Source organism: Gorilla gorilla, chromosome 12, assembly GCF_029281585.2.
Source record: "Gorilla gorilla gorilla isolate KB3781 chromosome 12, NHGRI_mGorGor1-v2.1_pri, whole genome shotgun sequence".
In the NCBI taxonomy this organism is placed as follows: domain Eukaryota; kingdom Metazoa; phylum Chordata; class Mammalia; order Primates; family Hominidae; genus Gorilla; species Gorilla gorilla.
In genome coordinates, this window is record NC_073236.2 from 37664093 (window position 1) to 37683989 (window position 19897).

Here is a 19897-nt window from a genome sequence, read left to right on the forward strand (position 1 = left end):
ATTTTCAAGTAATCACAGTGTCATTATAAACTCTAAATTCACTCAGAAGTGACTTCTTATCAGAAGTAAAAAAAACAAAGTTTATAATTTTAGATGCCTTTGCCTTCTTATGAAGACATATGCAGAATTCCATCTCTGACTCGTTTCTGGACCCTGGAAATAACTGGCTTTTTATAGCAATAACTCAAGGGACTGAATATAATTTAAAAGTAATATACCCAATACAGGTTGAGCATACCAAATTCCAAATTTCAAAATCCAAAATCTGAAATACTCCAAAATCTGAAAGTTTTTGAGCACCAACGTGATGCTCACAGGAAATGTTTATTGTAGCATTTAGGATTTTAGATTTGGGATGTTCAACTGGCATAATGCAAATATTCCAAAATCCAAAATCTGAAACACTTATACTCCCAAGCATTTCAGATAAGAGATACTCAAATCATTAAAGTACTTATTGAGACTATTAGGTGGGTGCTACAAAATCATTTCCCGACAGAAATGTAGGGAATCTCATTCTAATCAAATTAAAACTGTACATCAATGAAAAATACAATGTTGAAAAGAAACCGACAATCCTTCATCCATGGTAAATGAATGTCAATCAATTTCCCCTCCTGTGTCTTTGTTTAAACGTCTATGTAAAGTCTGGAGATTTTCTGAGTCTATCTCTTTGGCAACTCCCACTATTTTAATTCACAGTCCTTTCAAGTCCAAGTAAATTTCTGAGTTTCACATTGCTCTCCTAGTTGGATAAATCTTTATGTAGAAAGCACTTACATTTCAGTAGGAGGGTTTAGTCATTTGTCAATAAATGAGATAGCTGGTTCAAGCAACCTACCAAGTTTATTTCTATGTGAAAATACTGCTAGAAGTTAGCAGGTATACATGATCTACATGATTTTAAATTCTTTGTGAATTCTCAAAATAAATCTTTAGAAATATAGTATACTAGAACATGTATTATAAAAATTACTTTGCCTGGGTAATCTAATTCATCATTGGGCATACTTAGTATAGCCATATATACATACTTATAAACACAACTTACAGGTATAAGTTGACACAAATGAACATAAACTGACAATCAACTAAGAAGGCAAAGACATTTAAATAAGCACATCGTATTTAAAGAGATAAAAAGCTATCAACTACCTATCAAATGAATGTTCCACCAGGGGGTGTAGTATGCATTTATTATGTCTGCAGCCAATTTACCTGGCGTATGCACCGAAAAACAGTTGAACAAAAACTATATTTTTGTAGAATGATTTATGACGTCCCACTGGCTTTCATTTTTATTCCAAGGAAGCTTTGTCTGTATATTTTATTGCTTTTCAATTAAATCCAAAGTTATTTCCAACACTTTTGGTTTTCAAATTAAAGCTAAGTTGTAAAGAAAACTGTAAACAAATATCTAGATTCTTCAGGGAAGTTTGCTATTAATGCTAGATTAATTCTTTCCTATAGCCAAGAATCTTTTAGCAAAGCAATTGTTTCTTAGCGTTAAATACAGTCTCACAAATATTCTACAAATGGATTTTATAGGTTGAGATTTCCTTTAAGTAAAGCTCGTCGCTAATGAATCTGGAAATATTCAGTTATTTTAACAAGAATAATAGCAGCTAACAGTCATTAGTCCCAAAATAAAGTGTTTCCTTCAATCTCAGATTTACAAAATTGGTTTACCTCCACAACCACATTTGATGAATGAAAACATTTTATTAGATATGTTGATTCACTAAGATGGGCGTATTCACAAATTTATCCAGCAATAGATGTAACAAGCATATGAAATAATAAATGAGAACAGTAGCTTTTTTCCTTGCAAAATGTACACTCTATTGACATCTATATTGGGTCAGCATCACCCAGCCACTAAGCACCAAAGCTGTTGTTGAACGTAGGAGTGGCTGATGCTAAGGCTCAAGCTCTGGTGAAAACCCACACTGTGTGGTCAGGGGAGCTGGAGCTTCTGCCACCTGGAAACTCTTGGTTTCTCCTGACTCTCCATCTTTACCCTCCCCCTCCTGGGGAAGAGGACAGCCTTGCCTGTTGTTGCTCTTACTGGGGGTAATGTGGGAAGGATGCCTCCACCAGGAGGTGCCAGTCATCACAGAGCTCCATGGAAGGCAGCACAGCACAGGCGGATGCAAAAAGAATCCAACATTTCGAGATGCATTATTCAGTAACTAGGTTACACATGAATACACACTCAAGATCAATTTGTAAGGAACTATCAAAGGCACAGTCATGCATCGCTTGACAACAGGGATTCATTCTGAGAAATGTGTTGTTGGGTGAATTTGTCGTTGTGCAAGCATCATAGAGTGCACTTACACAAACCTGGGTGGCACAGCCTGCTACACACCTAGCCTATATGGTATGGCCTATTGCTCCTAGCCTACAAAACTGTGCAGCATGTTACTGTACTCAATACTGTAGGCAACTGTAACACCCCTGTAACACATGGGTAAGTATGTTGTGTATCTGAACATACCGAAACATAGAAAAGGTGCAGTAAAAATACAGCATAAAAGGTTGAAAATGGTCCATCTGTATAGGGCTTTTTCCATGAATGGAGTTTGGAAGACTGGAAGCTGCTCTGGGTGAGTCAGTGAGTGAGTGCTGAGTGAATGTGAAGGCCTAGGACATTACCGTACACTACTGTAGACTTTATAAACACTATGCACTTAAGCTACACTAAATTAATAAAAATATTTTTCTTTCTTCAATAATAAGTTAACCTTAGCTTGCTGCACCATTTTTACTTTATGAACTTTTAAAGTTTCTTAACTTTTTGACTCTTTTGTAACAACACTTAAAACACAAACACATTGTACAACTGTACAAAAAAGTTTATATCCTCTTCTGTGAGCTTTTTCCTATTTTTAAGGTTTTTAAATTTTTTTCTTACTTTTAAAACATTTTTGTCAAAATTAAGTCACAAACATACATATTAGCCTAGGCCCACACAGGGTCAGGATCATCAATATCACTGTCTTCTCCTCCACATCTTTTTTTTTTTTTTGGATAGAGTCTCACTCTGTCCCCCAGACTGGAGTCCAGTGGCACAATCTTGGCTCACTGCAACCTCTGCCTCCCAGGTTCAAGCAATTCTCCTGCCTCAGCCTCCTGAGTAGCTGGGATTACAGGCGCACGCCACCATGCCTGTCTGATTTTTGTATTTTTAGTAGAGACGGCGTTTCCTCATGTTGGCCAGGCTGGTCTCCAGCTCCTGATGTCAAGTGATCTGCCCGTCTTGGCCTCCCAAAGTGCTGCAATTACAGGCTTGAGCCACTACATCTGGCCTCCCCCACATCTTTTCCCACTGGAAGGTCTTCAACGGCAATTACATGCATGGAGTTGTCAGTTGTCATCCCCTAGGACAACAATGCCTTCTTCTGGAACACCTCTGGAAGGATCTGCCTGAGGCTGTTTTACAGGTAACTTTTTAATATATAAGCAGAAGGAATATGCTCTAAAATAACAATAAAAATTATAGTATAGTCCAGGGGTATCCAATCTTTTGGCTTCCCTGGGTATACTGGAAGAAGAACAAAATTGTCTTGGGTCACATATAAAATACACAAACACTAACAATAGCTGATGAGCTAAAAAACAGAAAAAAAGAAAAAAAAAAGGTCTGTGCATAAAACTCATGTTTTAAAAAAGTTTACGAATTTTTGTTGGGCCACATTCAAAGCCGTCCTGGGCTGCATGCAGCCCGCAGACTGGACCAGCTTAGTATAGTCAATACATAAACCAGTGACACAATCGCTCCTTGTCATTCTCAACTGTTCTGTATTGGACATACCTGTATGTGCTGGGCTTTTATCCGACTGGAAGCACAGTAGGTTTGCCGACACCAACATCACCACAGGCAGTGAGTAATGCCTTGTGCTATGACCTCGTGATGACCAAAACATTGTTATGCGGCACATGACTATTTCTAAGCTCACTAGGGCCCCTCGTGTCACACAACAGGCATTTGAGAGCCTCAGTCTAACTCCTCACAAGCAATCTGCAGCTTCTCACCAATGAAGAAACAAAGGCAGCCAGGGCACAACCTTTCATTTCCCCAAGGCTATGAGAAAGAGGTGGTATAAACACAAGTCTTGTGTCCTCACAAGAAGAATTTATTCCTTCTTACATTTTGGAAATATTGATATTTTAAAAAATTACTCAGTGTGATTTTAGGAATATGAGCTGGGCTCTCGGAGGCCTGAGTTTAAATTCCGTCTCTTACTCGCTGTGTTAACCTCTCTGCATCTCAGTTTCCTTCTCTGTAAGACAAGATGACGTCACAAGACGCTTCATATCCCTGCACCTCAAAGAAAGGCAGTCATCACGCAATACTGACTTAATGGGCCCTTCATCATTTTTTGGGGATAAGAGGTCCAAGACACATCTTTTGTGGGAAGATGAGTTTTCCCAGTGATGCTAAGACGCTGGGGATGGGGGTGGAGGCACACATTAAAAAAAAATTGCCAAACCAAATTTATTGCTGATCTCATTTTCTCAGCTTTTCTTCTACATTCATCAAATATTTTAGCCACTGCCTTTTCATTTCATTTTCCTCCAGCTGCACGTGCTTTGCTTTTGATGTGGCACACACTTTGAAAATACATTATTAAACAGATGAGCCCGTCACCCCTGGAGCTGGCACTCTGTCCCCTGCTTATTCTTAACAAATCTCTCTTTGTGTTCTTTCGTGCTGAAGTGATTAATCATTTCCACTATCCAAGGGCTGCTGACAATCTTTCTAGATGGCTCCGCTGCCATGACCCCTCCCCGCATCCACACAGTTTGAAACATGCTAGGAATCTGCTGCTGTTCCCGGGGCTTTATTCCCATCACAGTGGGCTCCTCATCCATACGGTAACTAGCCAACCTCCAAAAGAGCTCTGCTTTTATTTCTTGCCTTTTTCCAGAGTTCGGGGTGGGGGTGTGCGTGAAGGGGCTCCTGGCGACTTCAGCAGGAAAACAAGGAAACTGTAAGTTAAAAAGTCAGAATGATAAACGCTTACTTTGTAGACCAGACAGGAGGTTTTTATCTCACTGTCTGGACAGAACCTGCTGCACCTCATTTTTCTGGGCAGTATCCTCCTCTTCACTGCACTGCGGCTGGATTTTCCCTTCATGCTTTCCCTCTGGTTATCTGTAACAAAGTTTTCAAATGGCTCCATATTGAAAGCCCAGGCTTTGACTCACCAGGCTCTCAATCTGTAATCTGGTTTCCAGAGCTGCAGCCTAGGTAGGTTTTGGGAAGTTGATCTTTTTTTAATAAGTGTTTACAAACATTTTTAAACTAACTTTAAAGGTACTATTTTTAAAAGCCTATCCTTCCCCAACCCCCCGCCCTCCCCAAGCATGCACTGTTAAACTGAATTCAAAAACATGTTCAAAGAACTGACGAAAAATACCATTAGGTCACAAGTTACTGCCAGAGAAGGGTAAGCTACAATGATTCAGAAAGTATTAATAAATGTGCAGAAATAAGTATTCTGATAATGTTAAGGTAATTAGCATAGAATCCCAGGGTGATTTTTAAAAATAATATGTACTTTACATGTAGAAATAAATCTATATTTGAGACTATTGAAAAGATATTTACAAGCACTTGAGGAATAGTTTTAAATTAATACATTATAAGTGTATAATAAGCATGCTGATCATATGATTTTAACTAGGTTTCAGAAATGTAATTACTGTTCATAGAAAGATACTTAAAAAAATGAGTAGTCATATGTTCTTTGCAGTGCTATTCACAGTAGCAAAGACATGGAATCAATCTCCATGCCCTTCAACAGTGGACTGGAGAAAGAAAACGTGGCATGTGTACACCATGGAATACTACGCAGCCACACAAAAGAATGAAATTCTGTCCTTTGCAGCAACGTGGATGGAGCTGGAGGCCATTATCCTAAGTGAATTAATGCAGGAACAGAAAATAAAATACCAGGTTCTCACTCATAAGTAGGAGCTAGACACTGACTACACAGAGATATCAGGATGGGAGCGATAGACACTGGGGACTACCAAATGGCAGGGGCTGAAAAACCACCGATCGGATATACCCGGGCTCACTACCTAGATGAGGGGATCACTTGTACCCCAAACCTCAGCATCATGCAATATACCCATGTAACAAACATGCCATGTACCCCCCAATCTAAAATAAGATTAAAATTATTAAAAAAGAATATAAAATCCTTTTTTTTTTTTTTGAGACGGAGTTTCACTCTTGTTGCCCAGGCTGGAGTGCAGTGGTGCGATCTCGGCTCACCGCAACCTCCACATCCAGGGTTCAAGTGATTCTCCCGCCTCAGCCTCCCGAGTAGCTGGGATTACAGGCATGCACCACCATGCCCGGCTAATTTTGTGTGTTTAGTAGAGACAGGGTTTCTCCATGTTGGTCAGGCTGGTCTTAAACTCCCAACCTCAGGTGATCCACCTGCCTTGGCCTCCCAAAGTGCTGGGATTACAGGCGTGAGCCACAGCACCCAGCCCCAAATCCTTAATATTTTTAATTCCACAGAACCACAGATCTCTAATTGTTTGAAGTCACAATAAAAAAGGCACTAAAATAAAAACTTACTAACCAAAAACTGCAATAATAAAGAATGAACTGCCCATAGGATATAACTTTTATAACTTTCTAAGGAATCCAGGGGAGAGAGAAAGACACACACTTGCATACATAGGTGTACTTTATTAGTGTGTGTATGGGAGTTATGATAAAATATATCAGCTAGTGCTAGCATATGATAATTCCTTTCAAACCTAGTATCTGGAGACACATGAAGAGGTCCACCTACCCTGAGCTGTCGTCAGAAACTGAAGCTGCTTAGGAACGTAGTGCTGGCAGAGGGAGGGTCTCTAGAGTGCGGAGGTGCTGCACACGGCACTTTTCTAGAATTTCTGAGGTACAAGTGGGCCCAGGAATGGAGTTCTGGGCCAATGAAATAATGGCTCATGTTCAAAAAACAGTTAATTTAGGAGGCTAAAGAACCCCAGCGGTGGGTTAGCGATTCTGAAATTATGGGCTGTGTGGACTGCTTCCAAAATCAGAACAAAACAACATGCAAATAAATATGGGAGCATGCTGGAAGAGTTCTGGAAACAGGTCTGAGTTCCAACCCTGCATTTTCCCAATACTTACATTCCACTGAATCCAATGAGCATAAAAACAAAGAATGGCACATCCACACATCAGGTTTATCAGAACGTATAAAACGATGGATAAATGCAATGGCAAAGGAGAAATTAGGTTTCTGAGGTTTTTTAGGTTATAATAAACTAAATGATTACAAGACTGTAAGAAGGTAATTACGCCTTATTTAAAATATATGATTATTATCTAGATAGATGTTCTAATTTTTCAAGGCTTATATTGCTTTCATCCTCAAATGATCATTTTCTACCTTAGAAATTATTTTCTAAGATCTGTGTGTGTACAATAGTAATTTGCAGCAAATCAGTGTAATTTCACAACCCTTAATTTGAAAAAATAACAGAGGACACTGTATGTGATTTTCATGATAATAAATACAAATTTAAAATGTATGTTTCGAGTTGATCACTTTGGATAGATGTGTTTTAATTGTTCCAAGAACTGCTTTACACAGAGCATATTAGCAGTGGAAACAGTTTTGACTTCCAGCCCTTGATTCTACCAGGAGCAACATGGTAATTAACCAAATTATCCCTGCAAATGTATTAGCTTGATTTCTTCAACTTGTAAAAATTCATTACCTATCAAAATGAAAGGCTCAGTCTCATGAAAGATACTCAGGATAAAAGTGGCAGATACAAAAAGTCTGAGTTTTCTGACACACACTTTAGCAGGAGCTGCTGCACTCCCTCCTGTTTCTAGCCTTCAGGGGTTAGCATGTGAATTTTCTTCTCTCTTGCATTTGTGCCAATTGTACAATGTGTTCTAATGCTTCCAGGTAGCACAACAGTCTTGGCAGTCCTTGGAGAGCTCATGTTTTAGGGGATGGTACCTTGAACCATTTGCTTCAGGACTAGAAGGACAAAAGGGTGAAGAGCAAGAGGTCAAAATCATGCATTCATTATTCTTCATCCATTTATTCACTTAAATTTTTTTTTTAAATTTTTTGAGATGGAGTCTCACTCTCTTACCCAGGCTGCAGTGCAGTGGTGTGGTTTCAGCTTACTACAACCTCTGCCTCCCAGGTTCAGGTGATTCTCCTGCCTCAGCCTCCTGAGTAGCTGGGATTACAGTCACCCGCCACCATGCCCAGCTAATTTTTGTATTTTTAGTAGTGACGGGGTTTCACCATGTTGGCCAGGCTGGTCTCGACCTCCTGACCACAGGTGATCCACCTGCCTCAGCCTCCCAAATGCTGGGATTACAGGCGTGAGCCACCCCATCTGGCCATTTATTCACTTTTTATTAAACATCAACTATGTGCCGGTCATCGTGCTCACCCCTGGAGGTAGATAACAACAGCCCAGGAGAAAATAAGAAAGACCATTACATATTAAGTATTGTAATAAGAATAAAGTGTAACTGGCAGACATGGAAGAGGAACCTCTAACTCAGACTTTGGGAATCACAAAGGCTTCCTGGAGGGAGTTACATCTCTAGTGAGGCTTGGAAGATATGCAGGAGTCGGTCAGCTAAATGTGTGGTCAGGGGTAGGCAGAGCATGTGCCGGGGTGGGGAAGAGCATGAGTTGTGCCCAGAGGTGATGGTGAGAGCAGTGGTTACTCCTGCAGAAGTGCAGCATGGAGTGTGAGGGGCAACGTGGTGAAAGATGAGTCTGGAAGCATACGCACGGCCACAGCATGTGCGACTCTGCAAACCACGTCTGGCAGTCTCTGGCCTGACCTTATCCTGAACTCAGGGGAGAGCCACGAACAGGTTTCCAGCAAACCTATGCTTTGGAAAGTGGATTCTGCCTCCATCGTGGAGACTGGTGGGAGGCAGAGGGCTGGCAAGCAGGTCTCTGGAGTCATGTAGGAAAAGGATGGTGGATGAACAAGGAGATAGCTGGAGGTAAAGAGAAGTGGACCCACTGGAGGGAGACAGAGCTGACAGGCTTGGTGAGGAACTGAACATGGTGAGTGTGAGGGAGAAGAAGAACCCAACAGCATGGACAGCCGGGGAATGAACATAATCCAAGCTGCAGGAAAAGCCGGCAGAGGTGTGAGATGAGTTAAGGTGCAGGTGTCCATGACACATCTAAGTGGAGCAATCTGGTGGCCGCTGGGCAGGTGACAGAAGTTCAGGAAACAGAGCTGGGTTTGAGACACACTTGAGACCCATCCCCACACAGATGTTACCAGTCACCATGGAAGTACAGCATGTGAGTAGAGAAGAGTCAGGATGGGACCCTGAGGAACACCAACATCAAGGGGGACTTACAGGAAGACAGGTCCACGTAGGAGACCCAGGAGAAAGGACCACAAAGTGGGTGAACCCAGGAGGGTGTGACAGAGACACCAAGGGCATGAGCATTTTCATGTGGATCCTGCAGTCAGCAACATCAAATGCCTGCCAGAGATCACATGGAGAAATGCTCTCTGTACTTCTGATAAGCAAGCCTGGGGTGGTAACCTGAGTAAAAGCCATTTCAGGAAGGAAGGTGGTGGGAGAGATGGCAGTTGGTTGAAGGGGAAATGAAAGTGAAGACACAGAGAGACTTTGGTCTGGAGAGTCTAGTTAGGAAGGAAGAAAGAGCTGCAAGCAATGTAGCACTGAAGATATATATATGTATATATATACACACACATACATATATATACATATACATATATATGTACACACACACACATACGATGGAAAGAATCTGTATGTGTTTACTGAGAATGAGACGCTAGCAGAGAGGCAGAGGTTAGAAGAGGGCAGAGAGAGGAGGTGCTCACTCCTGTGCTGGCTTCAGTAGTGCCTGTTTCACTCACCCTTGTACCCCCAGCACCGAGAACAGAGCCTGGCACAGTGACTGTCTGATGCCACTGGCCCAGGGGTGCTCACTGGATGGCATCCATCTCTCTGGGGACAGAGAAGGTGAAGCGTCTGTGGAGGGTGACGAGGACAGTGACAAGGAGGTGCTGGTGTCACAGGTGTGCAGCAAGCAGGGATGGTCTAAGCCAGGCATTCCCAATGGGCACCTTACAAAATTGGTTCTTGGGGATGAGAAAACCTTACTCTGTGTATAAAGCACAGACTCACATACCATATACAAACAGACATGCGGTATCTCTGTGGTATTAGAATTTCATTTGGGAGCAATTGGGAGAAAAGTGTCTTAAAGGTTCCTGAGGGGGTTGATAAAGTCAATGGTAAAATGACTGAAGGATACCCTCCAAGTCAGTAATGCTGGTGAACACTGCATTGATGGTGAGCTCCAGCGGGGAATAAGTCACCCTTCAAGGAAGAGAGCATAGTTTGGTTACTGTGATCCTGCCCTGGCAGTGAGATCCAGCATAAAGCAGAGGTCGCAACCGGCTGGCTGCCTGAAGGGGTCCGTGATCCAGGCCTCCAGCACTGGCTGCTGGAGAGAAGCAGCCTGGACTCCATCCTGTCAGTCCTGGAGCAACTCAGGAGCAGTGCAGACCAGAGAGTGGACAAGCAAGGCAGCAAGCACGAACGTGTAGCGAGCTAGCAGAGACTGCCACGAGACGGACCCACCTCCAAAGGGGGCCACGACTCAGTATAACGATCCCAGCCACAGGCTGAAACCAGCAAGGCTTTTGGGGAGAAACACTGTAGTGCCCTTAAGGAATTTGATGGAGGCAGTAATGGGACTGAAAGGTCTTTGGTGGCTTACACTCGAGGACCTGTTTGCAAGAACCAGCTGCCTGATGGAATTCCTAGGTCAGAGTGAAAAGTTAAAAATGTTGGGTAGAGCTGAAGTTCACAGAGCCCTTCATGCTAGGGATTTTATGGCACAAGAATTACACACGCACATCACACACGTACACACATTCACATTCCAAAAATACTTTTAGTAGAATCTTATTTGCCTTCATATTTTAAGTACTAATCACTTCAGCAGATATTTTGGTGTCTCTACAGTAAGTCCTCACTTAATGTCATCAATAGGGTCTTTGAAACTGAGGCTTCTAAGTGAAATGCTATATAATAAAACCAGTTTTACCATAGGCTAATTTTGATATAAACAAGAGTTAAGTTCCTACAGCACATTTCTGATCACAAAAACATCACCGAACTTCTCCATAAGGTCCAAACACTTTTAATATTAAACACTGAAAAAATGTGAGCTATACATACATTAAGAAAGATTAATAAAACAAGAAAAATACCATTCAGGACATAGGCATGGGCAAAGACTTCATGACTAAAACACCAAAAGCAATTGTAACAAAAGCCAAAATTGACAAATGGGATCTAATTAAACTAAAAAGCTTCTGCACAGCAAAAGAAACTATCATCAGAGTGAACAGGCAACCTACAAAATGGGAGAAAATTTTTGCAAGCTACCCATCTGACAAAGGTCTAATATCCAGAATCTACGAGGAACTGAAACATATTTACAAGAAAAAAACAACCCCATCAAAAAGTGGGCGAAGGATATGAACAGACACTTCTCAAAAGAAGACATTTATGCGGCCAACAAACATATGAAAAAAAGCTCATCATCACTGGTCATTAAAGAAATGCAAATCAAAACTACAATGTGATATCATCTTAGGCCAGTTAGAATAGAGATCATTAAAAAGTCAGGGAACAGATGCTGGCAAGGCTGTGGAGAAAGAGGAATGCTTTTACACTGTTGCTGGGAGTATAAATTATTTCAACCATTGTGGAAGACATTGTGGCGATTCCTCAAGGATCTAGAACCAGAAATACCATTTGACCCAGCAATCCCATTACAGGGTATATACTCAAAGGATTATAAATCACTCTACTATAAGGACACATGCACAAGTATGTTTACTGCAGCACTATTTACAATAGCAAAGACTTGGAACCAACCCAAATGCTCATCAATGATAGACTGGATAAAGAAAATGTGGCATATATACACCATGGAATACTATGCAGCCATAAAAAGGATGAGTTCATGTCCTTTGCAGGGACATAGATGAAGCCATCATTCTCAGCAAACTAACACAAGAACAGAAAACCAAACACTGCATGCTCTCAGTCATAAGTGGGAGTTGAACAATGAGAACACATGGACACAAGGAAGGGAACATCACACACCAGGGCCTATCAGAGGGTGGAGGGCAAGGGCAGGGAGAGCATTAGGACAAATACCTAATGCATGCAGGGCTCAAAACCTAGATGACCAGTTGATTGGTACAGCAAACCAACATGGTACATGCATACCTATGTAAGAAACCTGCACATTCTGCACATGTATCCCAGAGCTTAAAAAAAAAATAAAAATAAAAATAAAAAAATAAGAAACCAAGTAAGATAATTACTTACACCATTCTTGGTGAATCAGTGAGTGACTGCAGTTGCAGTGGTGGTGGTTTCCATCAAGGAATAAATGTCTGCAAAGCAAAAATTGTAAGGAGCACCTCCTCCTGCCACGAAGTTTAAAGATAATCACGGGCCAGGCCCGGTGGCTCATGCCTGTAATCCCAGCACTTTGGGAGGCCGAGACAGGTGGATCATGTGAGGTCAGGAGTTCGAGAACAGCCTGGACAACATGGTGAAAACCCTTCTGTACTAAAAATACAAAAATTAGCTGGGTGTGGTGGCGGGTGACTGTAACCCAGCTACTTGGAAGGCTGAGGCAGGAGAATTGCTTGAACCCAGGAGGCCGAGATTGTGCCACTGTACACCAGCCTGGGTGACAGAGTGAGACTCTGTCTCAAAAAAGACAAAAACAAAAACAAAAACAAAAACAAAATAAAACAAAGACAATCACAACATGGCCTGCTCACCTAGTGCTTTCATACCACGCTGTTTGTTGTTGTGCATCTGTATGACTATCGTAGACTTGAAGATTTGTATGTTAGAATCATTTCTATTCATTCATTCATTTTCAGGCCACTTATCCTAGTTCAGTGGGGCGGGTGGTTGGAGAAAGGCGGGCGCCAGCCCTGGTCAGGACGCCAGACAGCCCCTGGCAAGGCACGCTCACACACACCCACACTCACTGACACTAGGACTGTGAAGACATGCCAGTGAACCTAAAGGGCACATCTTTGGGATGTGAGAGGAAACTGGAGTCCCAGAGAAAACCCACACAGACTTGGGGACAATGTACAGGCTCCACACATGGTGGCCCTGGATGGGAATTGGGTTTTTTTCTCATCAACCTTATAACAAAACAAAGTTGAATGAAATGATGTTATTTGAGCATCTGCTGTATGCTTCTTAATTAGCATTCTAAAAATCCTTTTAAATGCCTTAAAATACAATAACTATAAAAGTAATCTTCAGTTCTCATCTCCAGTAAGTTTTCAAAGTCTGATGAATACGTATGGTGATATTAAGTATGGGAACAAGAAAGAAAAAATAAAATTGCATTGGTTCTCTTAAATAAAGTTAACAAATGACATAAACCAGGTTAGCTGGCTAGTACTGAACACTAGCATTTCACTGTCGGAGAAGAACACTCAAATAAAACCCAGATTGAAAATAAGTTAAGTGTTTGGGGAATTTACACATTTGAAGGTACTGATAGATACTATGATTTGACATGTATTAACCTTTTCAACTCTGTACAATTAAAAAACACTGCAATCGAAAACCTCATTCATGGATAAAGATAAGAATTTGCACTTATTGTTCTATGTGATTCACATTTAAGCCCTTATTTTTTGAAAATGCTCACTAAAATATAAAGAAGAAAAAACTATAAAGATGTTATGAAAATGCGAACGGACTATATGGATGACAATGTGTAGTCCAATGGCCCACACACATACGAGGCCAGTAAGGTTGTTATCTCTCAGCTCCAATCCCACCCTTCTACCCTCTTGTTTTGTGTTGCTGGGGCTGGACTCTCTGCAAACCACCTTTCAAGGACATACTGCTGTTGAAAGAAGCACACCTCTATTTGTTTTCTCCTCTGCATTCCTCCTGTAACTCACTAATCCCACCTGCTCAGTGCCTTCTGCATGTGGCAGCTGTTCAAAGGTACTGAGTACATCTACATTTGACGTACTTGCGTCAGTCCTCTAGTGTAGTGCTGAAGTTCTCCAAGTATCTCCAAGAAAGTATGAAACCTTCGCATAAAATACTGACAAACGCCCCATGAAAAGATGTTGACTGCAGTATCAGAACCCACTTTTTACTGTTAGGGCAGAAGTTATAATCTCACAGACTTCTAGATGCTTGGGCTGCTAACATGCCCTTCATCTTCTAGGCATATGGTTCTGCAAACAACTTTGTGATTTCTAATGACGTGCATCAAAACGAAACAGGTAAGTATCAAAGGGTGAAGCTGTTCATTCTCAACAGGAGCTTCTGGACTTCCAGTATTCCTTTACCCATCACCCCAAAGCCTCTGGGCTCAGAACAGATTCTGAATTAAGGTGGTCTCTTGTCCCACCTCTGCTAGAAAATGAACACCTCCAGAGTCACTGCCAAGTCCACAGATTGTAGTCACAGGGCCCTGCAACATAGTGGCAAGCTGTTGGCCACAGCTTGCAGGCACCAGGGTGCCCTTAGCAGGTAGAAGTGGAGCCCTTTAGGAAGGGCTTTTGGTTTCACCCCAAAGGATTAGCATAACAGCATTTATGAACAATTAATCTCACAGATATAAAATGAGATATAAAAGTGTGGTATTTCTGTCCCTAACCGTTCAGATGGCTAAACGCAAAACGAAAACACAGGACTACCAAGTCAACTAACTTATCTTGGCTAGACTTATTGTAGGTTTTTCTCAGTGAATTTCTCTAGCCCTCCATGGGGCTGACTTTTGTTTTGAGTTTATTTTGCTACAGCAAGTAATGGGATATATTAATGGCGCACCTCTACAGTTACACCTGGATTGATTTTGCCATTGGTGGGCTTCATTTCATCACTAATGATGAAATCTTTGCTCTTGGAAACAAATGAAATAACTTATAAAGGAAACAGTATGAGCTAGAAAAAAAAGCCTGCCTGGTCTGAAGCAGGGAAGATTTGACCTAGGTCCAGCTCTGCAAATGACCCAAATAGGTCACTGAAAACAAGTTATCTCTTTGTTCTCTACCTTCCAGTAGGCAGAGAATGGCGAGTATGTTTTCATTTGATTGACATTTGTGAGCACAAGGCTTCTCTTGTCCCACCATCCGGGGTCTGTACATGTGAGGGGCTATCATGATGTGCATTTCCCAAGTCAGTGCCCTCAACTCACAAATCTCCCAGGACCACAACTGGAAATCATCCCATCCAGGATGCTCCTGAGTTTCTGGAAAACCAAGGAAAAAATGAGTTCCCTTTATTTGCCTCAAGTTTGTTCCACTATAATGTCAGGAAACTGGCTGAGGTCTCCAAAATTTAAACAAGTACTACTTACCCCCTTCAGATAAACAGAAAATGCAACTCTATGTAAATATTCCCTAAGAATATTTTGCAGCACACTGGAATTAAATTAGTGCTAAAGATGATGAGAGCAAGAAAGTAATCTGCTCAGATGTTACACTGAAATTGTCTCTAAATTCATTCCTTAAGTCCAAACCAGAATCTCAAACACTGATCTCTTATTACAAAGGCACTCTATGTTATGAGTGTCTTCAACAAATGCCATGTAAAGCTGTCTTGCATAAAAACTGTACATCCTAGATTCCAGCCCAGCACCCCCACCCATTAAGTTATAAACCAATTTTATTTGCTGAACAAATGTTAATGCCATTCTACGTTAATGGATAATGCTATGAAAAGCACCTAAGTATTACAGCACTGGAACATTTAAGGATAAAATAGAGTGTAACTTGGAAAACTGCCTGTTACAAACATATGTCAGCCATGAAGCCTTCTAGCCCTGATCGCCCATCCTCACAGAACTGTTTTAATTTCTCCCTCAGTTAAGAGAATTTTGCAATAACACACAGATTTATTAGCTCCCAGGAATAAAACTCTCTGAGTAAGGATAAAAAATAATTATATGTTAGAACACAACGTAATATTCAAATGACTTGAAAACAGTCACCTCAGTAAAAATAAGGAGGAGAGAGGAAGAAGTTAAAGATGAGGTTGATAACACTGGCTATAAAACCTCTGAATTTAAGTGCATAAATGCATGATCTGGCACTTCCGAATCATAAACAGGTAGAAACGGGAAACCTCCCATTCACAATGAATTGCCTGAGTGATTTCGTTAATGAGCCAGGGGGACATCTTCATCTAGTAAGTCAGTACAATGTTAAGAGAGGTTGCTGTGCAAGGCGTCTTCATTAGAATCCCAGCTCTACCACTTGCTAGCTGTGTGACCTTGGGCAAGTTGTGTTTAACTTCTTTTCACTTCAGTTTCCTCATCTGTAAAATGGGAATGTTACCAATGCCTACCTCATGAAGCAGCTGTGAGGGTTAAATCACAGCTTAGAACTGTGCCTCACACATAATGCATCCTCAGTCAACGTCAGCTCTTCATCACTTGGTGGTTGTTATTGTATGAGGGACGTATTGCAATTGGAAAGGGAGCTGAAGGGAAGTTACAGCCTTTCCTCCCAAGAAGTCTCTAAATTCACTGACTGCATTTTCTGTTTTCTTGAGTTTGGCTTCTGCCCCCTCTACGCCACAAAAAGGGCACTTGCAAAGGTCACCAGCAACGTTTCTGTGGTCTAATCCATTGTGTGGTTTTAGATCCTCATCTTTCTCGTCCTCTCAGAAACTCTGAACACCACTGAGCTTGAATCTCATTCCTTGGATTCCATGACTTTTCACTGTCATAATTTTCCCTTCACTTTTCTTGTCACTCTCTCTCACTCCCACTTGCCAGTGGCTATTCCTTCCCTTAGTCTTTAAAGTCAGAATTTAGATTCTCAATGTTCCTCGGTCTCCAGTCTCTCTCCAGAAAAACTTACCTATTTCTACGGTGTTATTACCAATGGCATGCTAATTAATCCAAAATGTTGGTCTAACACCTCAGACCTCTGCTCTGACCTCCTGACCTCCAATATGTTGTTCTATGTTCTCTGTGTTTACTTGAATGTCCCAAAGGCATGCCAAACTCACCATGCTCAAAAATGAATTTATGATTTCCGCCCTTCCCGCAAACCAGGATCTCCCCTAATGTTTTCCATGGCCGTAAGCGCACCACCAAGCATCTCTGGGCTGCACTCCTGCAATAGCCTCCCACTCCCTCTTGCTTCTCTTTTTCCCCGTGGATCCCTCTCCATAGCAGCCAGAGTGGTGCATTTAAACTGCTAATGTGATCACATCACTCTGCTCAAACGCTCAGCTGACCCGCATCTTATAGGATCTACGACCTAGCTCCGTCTGCCTCTCCTGCTTAGCTTTATCTACCTGCTCACCAACTATTCTGGCTTTCCCTCTCCTTGGAGCCACAATCTTGGAGGAAGCCTGGTGTGTCACAGATACACAATAAATACTATGGGCGGTAACCAAGAGTCCTGGTGCTTGTGTTTGGAGGTGAAGAGGGGTAGAGGATCTTGGAGAATGACTAATGTCAGTGATGCAGGCATAGACAGAAAGCCATTCCAGGAAACACTGGGAACACTAACGCAATCCCCTAGGAGCTCCCCAAATACCAACTACTACTACTAACGCCTTAGGCTGACAAGTAGGGAGAGAGAGTAAAAAGCTCCAGGCTCAACTAGTGTCACCATTCTCTCTCTTTCCTCCTCGTCCATCCCACCTCCCCTCCTGACTGCTGCTCATAGGCTAGGAAGAGTGGAATTTGGAGCTCAGTTGCCTCCTAATCCAGCCACCATCTCCACTGCCCTCTTGCACACCCATGCAGACTTCAGCCTTGCATATGGACACAAATCTGTGATCCGGTGGGTCCATGTTCTCCCTTTGTTTCAGGCCTCATCCAAAGAGGGTTGTGGCACAGGTACAGCACTGGTGGTGGGAGGGAGGGGAGGACTGGGGCGAGAGGGGCATGAGGCTCTCATCAGCTCTCTTTAGAAAACAATAACTATAAAGCTGAATGAGCTCTTGATTGTGACACTCAGTTTTATTCAAATTGAATTTTGCTTTACCTAAACTCTATCCTTTTGGTGTGTGAATTACTCAAGTCTTTATTCAAACTTCAAGCCTTGTATGGAGAACAGAATAGGAAGGTCAAAGGATGGATTTCTTCCATATCCTCAGAAGGGCCAAGAGAGAATAAGAAGGTAGAATTTTTCTACCTAGGGAAACCAAAGAGGGGACTGGTATGTTCTAGTACTATCCTTTTGCGGACATAAACACCATAACCAATTAAAGGAAGATGGCTTAAAAATGGAATATGTGAACTGCAAATATGAAAGTATGTTGAAAGAGAAAAATAGGAAAAGTTATATCAGCATCTTATGTTGATTGTTCTTTAACTGGAAACAAAGCCCCAGAATAGAGACAATATAGATACAAAATATACTATGTATTTTATTTAACATATACTTAAATACCAGAAATGAAGCTGCCTGTTTTGACAATTGCTTTCTCTATAAATCTCTGCCAGAAAAAAAATCATTATGAATTCAACAAATCACACCTCAATTAGTTATTCTGGTCAACTTGAGACTTAGATTTATTTATGAAATAATGCTTTCCAGAGAGAAAAACATCTGGCTTTTTAAAATAGTTGTTAATGTAAAATTTTAACCTAAGTAATTGTATTACTGTAATTCACTAGCAATTAAAAAAAAAAGTGTGTAGGATATCCAAAAGAAAGGACCATATTAAATTTAAATAAAGTGTTTCTTTTTACAGTAAAATTCATACCATCTGGCCTAATTTGTCTTGGTGTTTTGCCCAGTGTAGTATCAGCTTTTTGAGAACTATAAATTATTAGGTAACTCCCCTGAAAAAATATGAGTGAAGAAAAAATATGGGTTGATGACGACATCCTGATTATATGTCTGAATATTTGGGAAAACACTGATGTGGTGGAACAGCCCAACCTAAGTCAATCTGGGCACGAAACTGGTTCAGGGAGGGAACCCACACTAGACACAACGGTGATGAAAAGGACGGGCTCACAGAGGGTGACAGGGAAAATAACATGTGAAACAATAGAGAAATAACAGTTCCAGATCCTGAACATTACCTCTTTGTCAAGTGCTTCTGATTCCAATTAAGTTTACAGGAAAAATAACCAGGCAACCCCTGCCTGACTCAAAAAAAGTACAGACTATTAAAGGATGCTTTTAAATAGCAGGGTGATAAATGGGGCATCCACATGTGAGCACCAGCATATTTTTCATCTAAATTCTGTTCTTCTGTCTTCCAGCTGATCACTTTAATAGGGTGTCACCTCAGCCTGTGCAGAGGTGCCCAGAGGGGGTGCAGCTCCTAGATTGCTAACAGAAGTGCTGTTTCAAAAACTTATGTGACTACTCTCAGAAAAGGTAAATGTCAAACAACAGACTATGGGCTCCTTTATCATGGAGCCGCAGGTTTCCTTTCTATTTAGAGTCTGTGTCCCACAGATTGATAAGACTGTTTAAAGAATAATCTTACCCGGATTATTTCTTCAACACAGCTGTTGGTTTCTCCAGATCTACTCTCCTGAAAGCAAAGAAAAAAAAATTAAGCCTGATGGAATAGATTGATGACCACACAGAAGACATGCAAGGTTCCAAATTAGTCCCCCCCCCCCCACCAACAAAAAAATTCAGCGAGTTACAGGTTGAGGGGATGCCTGACCTGGGACTGGCAGACAGGCTCCTTTCCCTAACAGCTGGCTCCCATTGTGGCTGCTGCTCCCTCTTCTCTGGCTGGAGCACCACACACGCACCCCAGAGGCTCAACTGTGGCCCCTCCAACCACCGCACTTTAAGCGGGGCG

At 41.6% G+C, this 19897-nt stretch overlaps 1 protein-coding gene across 10 annotated transcripts in view; it reads right to left on the reverse strand.

Moving 5' to 3' along the window:
* AFF3 (ALF transcription elongation factor 3) overlaps positions 1-19897 on the reverse strand; it is a 569022-nt gene that overhangs the window by 274694 nt on the left and 274431 nt on the right. For all 10 annotated transcript variants that reach the window (XM_063695620.1, XM_063695617.1, XM_063695621.1 and 7 more), the window contains one exon: positions 19571-19618. In XM_063695620.1, the coding sequence (XP_063551690.1) occupies positions 19571-19618 (48 nt within the window). The remainder of the gene's footprint in view (positions 1-19570; positions 19619-19897) is intronic.